At 42.8% G+C, this 11,349-nt stretch overlaps 1 protein-coding gene across 1 annotated transcript; it reads right to left on the reverse strand.

The window, feature by feature from the left end:
- Positions 1 to 2,094: 2,094 nt before the first annotated feature.
- LOC103178968 (tigger transposable element derived 5-like) lies at positions 2,095 to 4,131 on the reverse strand. The gene has a single exon (XM_007893987.2). It carries the CDS (start codon positions 3,682 to 3,684, stop codon positions 2,278 to 2,280), a length of 1,407 nt encoding a protein of 468 aa, XP_007892178.2. The 5' UTR covers positions 3,685 to 4,131; the 3' UTR covers positions 2,095 to 2,277.
- Positions 4,132 to 11,349: the final 7,218 nt, after the last annotated feature.

Raw genomic sequence — 11,349 nt, forward strand, 5'->3', positions numbered from 1 at the left:
CTTACACCCTCAATAAGACTCAAAACCCTTTTGCATTATTTTGTTTAAACAAACCCGGTGTGATTATGGTCTGTTTCTCTTTCCGACAGCAAGTGGTGGTTAGCAACGTTCACGTCACCAAGTCCAGGTTGGTGAGCCAGTGGGAGATGTTTTGAAGACAAAAGTTTTTATTTCAGCTATCGACAGTCACACCAGGGCCACGTCTCAGTTTGGAAGCTTCTGTGCCTCCTCTCCCAATAACAACAAATCGCCTTTGTAATAATAATAATCCTTGCATTTGATGTAGCGCTTTTCATGTCTTCTAGACGTCTCAACGCGCTTCACAGAATATACTGTAGTTGAGGGTCGAACAAGACGGCAAGTTTTCAGACTGGCTTAGTAAGGTGCAGTGTGCGTCCTTGGATGGTGAGGCTGTCAGCGCCAGAGGTGTGGAGGTGCTGACGGGAGCCAATAAGAAGGGTCTCGATCTTGTTGACCTTCAACTGAAGAAAGTTAGCTCTCATCCAGGCCTTGATGTCTGACAGACAGCAATGGTCCTGGAGTCAAGGGTGAGGACTGTGGTTTCATTCTGTCAAGGTTAGCACTTCCATTTTGGCAATGAAGCTTTACACAAATCAATGATGTGACCAACATGATAATATTTGCACCTTAAAGCATGATTCGATCGTGGCTATGAAATTCTCCTAAATGACAATCCAAAATCATGACATTGGGCTGTCCAAATTTGTTGTCACACCTGAAATCACCTAATTTCCTTTAAATAGTGTTTGGAAAACATCTACCTGCCAACCCTACCAACCTGCCCGCTCTCTCCGTTCATCGGGCTCCGGCCTGCTCCATGTCTCCCGCCCGACCATCGGTGGCCGGGCTTTCAGCCTCTCTGCCCCCACACTCTGGAACGCCATCCCACGGTCCCTTCACCTCCCTTCCTCCCTTGCCTCCTTCAAGACCCTTCTCTTCGACCGCACCTTTGGTCTCCCTCCCACCTCTCTGCCTTCCCTCACCCCTACACCACCCCTCCCCCATGCTCAGGCCCCAACACCTGACTGTCCAGCGCTTTGGGACATCCTCCCGATGTGAAAGGCACTCTATAAATGTAATTTTGTTGTTGTTGAGGTTCTTAATGGGTTGTGAAAGCTTAGAAGAGGGAGGGGACAAGGAAAAGAGATTTCGGAAGAGTTTCAGGGGGCAGGAGCAATGCAGCTGAAGCTCACCTGTGATGGCCGATGAATGGCAGAAAACAAATCAGAATTAGTAGTGTGGAGAAAGTGCTTGAATACATAGGGTCAGAGAACTTTGAGGTAGGGTGGGTAAAAAAACATGGGAGTCTTTTAAATGCAACAACAAGAAATTTAGTTGGTCAGATGAGGATGGGGTAATTAGCGTTCAGATTCCAATGTGAGAGAATCTGTGGAGTTCTAGAGTGGAGCTGAGCAGGCTATAGCCAGGAGAGCAATGGAAAAGTCAAAAGTTATGGTAAAGGATTTCATTTATGTAAGGGGTGGTAACAGAACCAGGCATTGTTTTGAAGGTGGAGAAAATCCTGGTTGAAAGCTTTAAAGGAAAGTTGGAAGGCTGAACAAAACGCCACACTTCCGTAAAGGATCCTCGAATTATAATGAGCGTCTGGGAAAATTGAGTCAGCACATGCTCAGGAAGCACTGATGGGAGCCAAGCATTATTGTCTGTTGTATTGGTATGAAGTTAAGGCTCAATCAAGACTTGATGTCAGAATAGCAAGTCTTACAAACAAGGTTGGAAACCAAAAGGTAGAAATAGGTGTTATTGGTGCGCATGTGGAAAGTGGACCAGATTGTTCTCAAAGGAGACTATGTAGATGAGAAAACCAGTTACGGTTGTCTTGGGTCTATTATCTCAGCAGCTAGTATAAATGGGAGTTTAAAAAAAGCCGACTTCCAAGCAGGAAGTGACATGAGCAACAACCTGAGAAGCAGCTGGCTGTCTTTTTAAGAGCTGAAAGCTGGGTTATCAGTGATGGCAGCCAAGGTGCACAATGCTTTTGGTTAAAACCAGTCCACAGTAGGTAAGTGCGTGCTTAACTGGGACGTGTGTCTAAGAGTTTACTAACATTTGTGAACCAAACGTTCAGTGGGGCTGCACTCTTAAATTCCATTTGTTGAAATATAGTTACATTTGAGCCTGCCTATTGGAAACTACAAGACAGATAATGTTCACATTTATTTATTACTTCACTTTGTATTTTGTTTAGTATGTTGGAAGTTCATGCATCCACAAAATCGCATTCAAATACAACAGTTAATAGCCCTTTTTCCTCTCTTTTTTGTTCCCCACTTCCCATCCTCTTCCCACTTTATTGTTCTGGACCTGGGCTATCAGCTGCTCATCTGTTAAATGCTCAACAACAGGTACATCATCATCTATTGTAGTCCACACATCCAACCAGTTACTCAGTGTCATATTCTCTTCTATAAGATCCTTTAGCTTCTCCTGGGCTGCCTGGATTTCCTCTGCTGTAAATCCCACTAATATGTCATCCTCGATGATGTCATCATTTGGTTCTTCTGGGAACGCATCACAGAGACCCTTTAGCCAACACCTCTGGATGCAGGTTGTACTCACCTCATCCCATGCTCTTGCTGCCAGGTAGAACATCTCTTTTAGATTGATATGATTTAGGTATTCATTAACAGCTAAGTTAGAATTCACAAGCCCCTTCACAAGTTCCCTCCTATAGATCCTCTTAAAGGTGGCAATTATGCCCAGGTCAAGTGGTTGGATTGTGCCGGTTGCATTTTGGGGCAGATAGAATACTTTAATTTGTCCATCAAAAGATTGTAGATTGATAGCTGGAGGATGGGCAGGGCAATTGTCCAGGAGCAGGACAGCTTTCTCTGGCAGACCTTTGGATCGAAGGTGGCATTGAACACTTGGCACAAAGGAACTGAAAAACCAGTTTCTGAAGATGTCTGTAGTCATCCAGGCATTTCTACTGTGGTTGTAGTCAATTGGCATGGATTTCATGTTCACATGGCGGAAACATCGAGGGGACCGTAACTTGCCAATGCAAAGGGGCTTAACTTTGTGAGTCCCTGGCTTATTTGTAGAAAATAGAAAGGTCACCCTGTTCTTGAACCCTTCACTTTCATGGTCAGCCGTTTTCTTCACTTTGGTTTGTTCAGGCAGCATCCGGTAGTACAGACCAATTTCACTGGCGTTGTACACCTGCTCATCACAGAGTTCCTCTTCTTCGAGTATGGTCTTTAGTTCTTGTGGGTAGGATGAATCAGCAGTTGAGCAACTAACCTGGTTAATTCCATGTCTCTTGTTGAACCGATGGAGCCAACCTTGGCTGGCCACAAAGTTTGTGTCACCATTAAGTTCCTTGGAGAACTTCTCAGCCTGTGCCTTTACTATTGGGCCAGAGATGGGGATGCCTTGTGACCTCTGTTGCATGATCCAATTATAGACTACAATGTCCAGTGATGCATCCTTGGCTGGACGAGTTCGTTTCCTGGATAAGCCCACAGCCTCACTAACTGTCATAGTGAAGGTTCGCAGCTTAAATTCGTCTTTCAACCAGCCACGTAATGTCGATTGAGGTATACCAGAATCACGACTAACTTTTACTTGTGATTCACCAGATCGTATCCGATTTACTATCTTGAGTTTTTCTTGCACTGTATATGACTTTCTTTTGCTCATATTGTTCAGTGCAGGGCTACTGTACTCTGCTGCTAAATAATGCACTTTACTATGGTTTATATTATTCACAATATTTGTGATTGCAATACCTGCATTTAAAGGATATCTGATGGAAAAACATTGGTGCCTGCATTATACACCAACGATGGACTAATGTACAGGATAACAGGGAATATAGATCAGTTATTGAAAAAATATTGCTAACTCAACATTACAATTAATATTTGTGGTTATTATCATGCCCTGTTGTAAATAACCAAATGCTCTGGGTAGAAAGGCCTTTTAATCAAATATGAAAGTACCCAGGCTGTTCCATCACTCATGGGGCACCAGAGCTAAACTAATTGTACGTGAATATTGTATTCACTTTCAGAACTGAGAAAAGTGGGTATTACAACATTTTATGTTGCAAATTCACGGATCAATCGTCAACTGAAAGACAAAACTCCAGGCATTTTTTTTAAAAGAAGAACTGAAACGATGGCCGGGGGGGGGGGGGGGGGTGGGGGGAGCAAATATACAGAAGCGAAACACGGGCTGAGGGCAAGAAGACCACAAAGAAATCACTGAATTTGAATGTTTCACATACCGCCCCAGACCCACCGCAAACGTGAGGGAAACGGACAAAGAAAGAGGAGCTCGGCCAGGCTGAATGACACAGACCCTGATAGGTTTACGGGAGGCGGCAGGGGAGTGGCTCCACCCGGGGAACTTTTTTAATTTAACAAAAACGCTGAAGGAGTGGCAATCCTACTGAAAGGGCAATATTTTCAGGGCAGGCTGGGTCGTCTAAAAGCAGCCGGCTCTTGTGACCACCTTTCCTCTGATACGCTTTCTGCCCAATTCACTATAACGCCGCGTCGAATAGTTACCCCCAATTTTTACTCAAAACGAGGAGGTTTGGAGACGCCTCAGCGCCCTCAATCCTGACATTAAAAGGCTGCGACCTACAGGTCGGGACGATCCGCTCACTCAACTCCTCTTCCCCCTCAGGCATTTCCTGCCGCCGCCGCCGCCATTTTGTCCAGCAGCTGCTCGGCTCCTCCCCAGCGCAGCTCTTGGGTGTTTAACACTCGCCAGACCGGGGTGGGGGGGGGAATGATCTGCTCCAGACAGGAAAAAGTCGGGTGTCTTTTACACTGATCCTCGCCTTCCTAATACATGAGCAAATGCGCGAGCGGCGGGTCGCGTTCTGCGAGTTTTTGTCCCAGGACCCAGTCCGAAGAGACGGGGGAGGGGGTACAGAGGCCAGCGAGTGGGGGGGTGAAGGGAAGTGGCCGCACCCATCGCCGACCACATCACCAAAGTATCATGGCGCCCAGCGAGGGCCGTTCCTCTTTTTTTCTCTGGAACATTCGCAGCTTTTCTCTCGCGCGGGCGCGTGCACGCGCACACAGACACCAACCTAACGTGCTGACACGGAAATGACGCGGGCGAGAGCCTGATTGACGAGGCACTTCAACGAGACCCACCGGCGATGGGCCAATAGGAGGCCGCAAGTGGCGGGGGTGGGAGGTCCGGTGTCAGGTTAGGTTGAGGCGGCAGAATGCGTCGTTTTTTTTCAAAAAAATTCGGTAGAGAAGCGAGTCCCCGCGGCTGCGCGAAGCCAGAGCACCGAGCGCCATGTTTGTGAGGAATAACCACAGCGTGTGAACAAATTCCTTCTCCTCTCGCCAACCAAACTCACCAAGAACAAAACGGCGGAAAAAAAAGAGGGGTATCAAACTCTAGAGCCAATACGCAAACAGTTTAACCAAATAAGACTCGCGTAAGACTGAACGCTCTTGTGTTATTTTGTTTAACCAAAAAAGCCAACTGTTTGACCGTGAAGTTTTTTTCATCTTCAGCCATCAACAGTCACACCAGCAACGTCTCAGTTTTGGGAGACTCTTGTGTCTCTTCTCTCTCTCTCAGTCTTGTTCTGTTTTGTGGGGCAAAACAAAACCAATGGCTTTTGAAAGCCTTTTCTCCAGTCCCCCAACCCCAGTTGACAAAAATGATGCTCTAAACATGACAGAGTCTGAGCTGGCAGGGGATGAAAGGTCGAGTAACATTCTTATATATCAACCATTCTGCAATAACTTTTTATTTTATAAGTTTTAACCTTGCCATTATCTTATCTATATCTACCTGTTTAATTTTTTTAAGAGAAAAAAAGGAAATCAGTTTCATGGGAGATGAATACTAAGCAGTTTGCATCTCTTATCTCTCTCTCTCTCTGTACAGTATGTTTGCTGGGAAGGGCTTTTCCTGTCCTTTTTTTTTAAAAAAGGCTACAATTTGTGCATGCTTGTTTTTTTAAAAAAATCCATTTGTCCATAACATTACACTGCTCATGGTAAGTTTTATACTTGGTGGGAGGGCGGAGGGTTGGAAGCTTTTTAAAATATATATATATATAAACATAGGGAATAATTTGATTTTATTTCTTGTAATTAACGAGATTGAATGTCTTGTCTCCGAACTTCTTTTGTCCGTGAAAAACCTTCTCGAACGGGAGCCTCTGGGGCGGATCTGGTTTCATGCTGTCTCATCAGATTACAGACTCCATTTTGGCAGTGAAGCTTTATGTAAATCAATGGCCTGCCTGACCGACATGTTAACGTTTAGTTTGTTGCGCCACAGAAATACCCCATGAGCACAGAACAAAGGAGTCCCTCTCCCAAGCTTAAATTTACAAAGCAAGCATAATCACGTGGACTTTTTAAATATAAAAAAGAAAAAAAATCGGAAAACAAAACTGTTTAACCCCCCCCCCCCCCCTCGGTTTTGCTTTTTTTTTCTCTCCAGCAGTCTTTTGCACATAGATCTGTAACATCAATTCACCTGGTCGTTACAAAATTAAAAAGTCCAAGAATAGTCAGTTTGGGGGAGGGGGTTAAAATTAACTCAGAACATTGGGGCTGCCAGATGTTTTTGTGTTCAAAATTTTAACTTTTCAGCTCTTAAGATATTCTTTGTTTAAATATACTTGCAGCTGACTACCCCCTTTTTTAAAAAAGCTTGGCAACTATATAACAAGATGATTCATTGCATCACAATTTTTTGTTTAATTTGTTGTAGACTCGTAAATCTGAGACTGCAGTCAAAAACGCATTTGAATACAGTAGTTTCCCCTTCTTCTTTTCCTTCCCTCTTCCTCTTTTCCAACTCGTCCCAAACCCTAGAAATCATTTCAGGTTCAGTGGGAATGCTCGCATTACGCATAGATGTGGAATGTTAAATGAGTTCCCAGTGGATAAGTAGTCGAAAAATATAATCTAAATGACGACAGGGGAGACAGATTTAACATACTTTTTCTTGTAGAAATTGTTTGTGAGCCATTTATTTTGTACTAGGTTAGTTGAAATTCATACTTGATGTAGCCGGTTAGATTTCGGATGAAAGACTTGATAACTTGTAACAGATATGTTCAAAGTATCTTACCAATTTTAGTACAAAGAATTATTTACAGAACTTTGTTCTGTCAATTTTCTGTTGATATTTGATAGTAAAAAGTAAGCAATAAACACGGATAGCATTATTTGAGTACAAGCTTGGACATGTTGCTGAATTAAAATACATTAATGATACTAAATTGGTTTGGTTCTCTATGCCAATGATGATTTAGCTCCTTCACAATTGGGCTTGAGTAAAATTATTTAGTACAGTAATCCTCACTTTTAAACTGGAAAAAGAACCAAAATGGATAAAACACAAATGAAAAGATGTTGATCAGAAATCTTTGCAACTACAGTATTTTATTTTTACGGTTTGATGATGCAATTTCATCATTGGAGCTAACTTTGGAAGGTTAAATGAGGAGTGAAAATAGTTTGGGAATAACTTCCTCTGTCAATGTACTCCCTTAATGCTCATAGTCAGAATTGTATGCATGATTTTATTTGAGGGCTGACATAAATAGATGATTGTTCTAAATATATCTGTTAGCAAGGATGTCCATGTTCTTGTGAAACATTAAAACTTCCTGTTTGAAATTGCAGAGACGTAGGGCTTGTTATCTGAGTGTCACCCAAGCATTAATTAATTAATGTCTTAAATTGTAGAAATTTTAAACGTGGTGGTCCAGTAAGTTCCCAATATTTTAAGATGAGAAATTAGAATGTTGGTTCACACTCATTATTTATCAGTTTGTGCTTCTCTAATCTATGAGATGATCTATAAGAAGAGCCAAGCAGATCACAAAACACTTGCCCTCAGAAAAGCAGTCCCAGGGGTGTTTTCTTTCATACACCTCTTTGTAACTAGTTACAGAGTGAGAACTCTCGAAGCTGATTACAAAATGTTTGTCTCTTGGGGTTTTTTAATGTCAGGGAAAATTTGGAAAGGATGAGTGAAAATAAAATTGTTTGCACCCTCGTCCCCTTTTAAAAAAAACTCCTGTAGTGCTTTTGATTCTGGTTGGTTTTCCTTATCTTAGAAAGATACTTGATGTGTGGAAGATTAAAGTATTAAGACAGTTTTAATTCCACAAATGTAGTATCTTTCAGGTGCTCCTTTGATTCCCAGATGTCATACTCGGGTTGTATTGTGTTTTGGTCAGGCTGCACCTATAGTACTGCGTACAGTTCTGGTCACTGGAACATAAGTTGGATGCCCAGACCCTAGAAGCAGTGCAGAGGAAAATAACAATGCTCCCCAGTGTCAGAGAAATGAGCTATTATCAACAATTAGACAAGCTAGAGCTCCTTAGTCTTGAGGGACTATAACTCAGAAAGGACCTTATAAAGGTGTATATAATTTTATATGGGATTGAAAAAGTGAACCCTTTAGGATGCATCAAGACAGTAGAACAAGTGGATTTAGGTTTGGAGTTGTAAAAGGGCAATTTCAGAACAGATAGCAGAAAGATTTTGGATACTCGGGGTAATCAATAACTGGAACAGGATGCCAGGAAAGGTGGTAGAGGCAGACACAACGTTTAAAAAGCAGCTCGACACTATGATGGGAGGACGGAAGGGTGGGTAATTTGGAGGGATGAAATCTTGTGAATCTTGTGATTTTGGCTAATGTTATCTTAATATTGTGATGTGGTATGATTTGCATATCTCAACAAATGCAAGTATATATCTTAGCAGCTATGCCTTACCCTACTTAAATTAGCTTCCACCTGAAGTCGCAACAGATTAATCTATGACTGGATAGTGTTGTATTCATAATGCTGCACATCAGATGTAGGATTCATCCATCATTCATCTTGCCATGACCTGCTCTGCCTTCCCCCATCTCCGCAACATTGCCCAACTCCGCCATTGCCTCACTCCTTAGGCCGCCAAAACTTTCATTACATCCTATGCCAACTCCCTGCTTGTCAGTCTTCCCAACTCTTCCCTTCACAAGCGGCAGATCAGCCACAACTCGCGGCTCATTTTCTCTCCCCACACCAGCTCTGTGACCCCATCACATCCACCCTCGCTCGTTCCACTGACTCCCCATCCTTCAGAGGATCGAGTTCAAAATTTTGTCCTCACCTTCAAAGCCCTCCATAGCCTAGCCGCTTCTTACCTCTCCGACTTGCTAAATTCTTATCAATCTCCCTCCGCTCAGCAGGTCTGCTCCATGTCCCCTGTCCGGCCCACCCAACCATTCGTGGTCGGGCCTTCAGTCTCTCTGCCACCACCCTCTGGAACCTATCCCAAAGTCCCTTTGCCTCGCTCCATCCATGCCTTCTTCAAAGTGCCCTCTTCGATCGTGCCTATGGCCACCCTCTCTGCTCTCCACCCTCCCTGATCCCAACCCCCCCCCCCCACCACTCCTCCCACCTGACTAATCCCTGACTGTTCAGCACCTTAGGATGTCCTCCTGACGTGAAGGAAGCTTTACAAATGTAATATATTGTACGATTCATTCCTGGGGCCATGGTTTTGATTTATCTTTAGGGCGTTTTAAGGTGGTTTCCTATGAAAGCTTCACTGACTTCAGTTTAGTAAACTTGTCCAAGTTGGAAATGGAATGTCCCTTACATATTTAAATACAAACCTCCAATGAAAGAAAATGTAGTGTCTGATTAGTATCACACTAAGCACTCGACCAAAGGCCTCAAATCGTCGATTGCCACTAGGTGCACTCTTGAGCATGAACAAAAGACTAGAGGAAAGAGCAATAGAACTGCCTTAGACCAAGGAATACTTAAAAATCTTTATTTAGCAAATACATAATTTATTAAAAATGCTCTTAATATTTTGGGAACATGGTTGGCTACTATACTATTTTGTCTCTGAAGCTGGAGTTCTCATTCAGCTTGACTAATGGGTTGAAAGTTGGTCATCAGCAGTAAATGTTGTATGCAAACAGAGTTGGAATCTGTTTATGGAAGATCTGGTTCCTAGTACTGTCAGCAATTGGGCAAATTGGCAAACTGACTCCAGTTTATAGCGTGGGAAATGGGAAAAGTCATTTGGAGCAAGTGTGCAGGCAAAAGTGTTCTTCTGCAGTCATTCAATTTCATTGGTGAGCTTTAACCTTCATAAGCTCAAACTCACCCAGACCTTTGCAGCCTGTATTCTCTCTGTACTAGACTCCTCATAGCATCATTACCCCTATTCTTGTCCAGGTTCACTTGTACCCAGTAAATGAAATCGCAATTCTTGTCCTTGCTTCAAATACTGTCACAGATGTGCAACCCATCACCGTTAACCGATATTCAGCCACAAGGCCTCTACTTCTCTGGAACTTTCCTGAAGCTCTTCATCTTGTACTTCCTCTTCCTTGCTTTCAAATCCCTGATTATAACTTGGGATGTTGCCTGTAAGTTGCACTTTTCCTCAGTTTTTTTGTCAAGTGCTTTGACTTGTTCAATCCTACTTTAACAGATGCTATGTGAATGCCAATTGTTACAGTGGATTTATAGTATTTTGTGCTGTATCAATCATACTATGACTTGGGTGTAAGAAGTAGAAAATATTCTGTTTTTCAACATTGACATAGTCACTTTAATGAGCAAAAATATTATTTTGAAAAAACAGTTCTCAGCTTATCCAGTCCCTATGGCATTGCTTCAAGTTGTGGCAATAGAGTAATGAGGTTGTCATGCCTGTTCCATGTGCAGAATCTGAGTCAGCATGTACCTACAGTCCCTCAGCTGCCCATGTTGAAATAAGTTGCAACTGTTGCTAACAAAGTTTGACAACACATTCTTCTTTAACTGCAACAAACACATGTTAAATGTTAATATAGCATGCAAACAGAAATAAATTAGATCAAAACATGCAACTTCAAAGAAATAACAACTACTTCTGATCCCAATCTGTATTTGAACTTCTAACTTAGGGTATTACCTCATGTTTTTCTCAGTGAAGCTGACTTGGGTGAGAGGAAATGTATTTCTTTTGGTCAGCCAGGTTTCTGACACGTGCGGAAACCTATCATCATGCTTAAAAGTATCGAAACCGAACTGAGATTTCCATGCGTCTTACCTACCACATGGAAATCTCAGAGATAGATTGTTGGAATGGAATGTGCATTCTCTCCCTCGAGGATATATCTGCTCACCTAATTCCGGAAAGCATTAGGCGCAGGTTGGCAAGAGCCAAAGCTTGAGGACCCAGACTTGCGTTGGTTTTGCTAGATTTAACCACTAAACCTCATAACTTGCCGTTATATTGCTGTCTGGCAAGCTTTCCTGTCCAACTAGGACAATCCTAACCATTAGAGCATTGACTTGCC

Source organism: Callorhinchus milii, unplaced genomic scaffold (genome assembly GCF_018977255.1).
Source record: "Callorhinchus milii isolate IMCB2004 unplaced genomic scaffold, IMCB_Cmil_1.0 Scaffold3, whole genome shotgun sequence".
Taxonomy (NCBI): Eukaryota; Metazoa; Chordata; class Chondrichthyes; order Chimaeriformes; family Callorhinchidae; genus Callorhinchus; species Callorhinchus milii.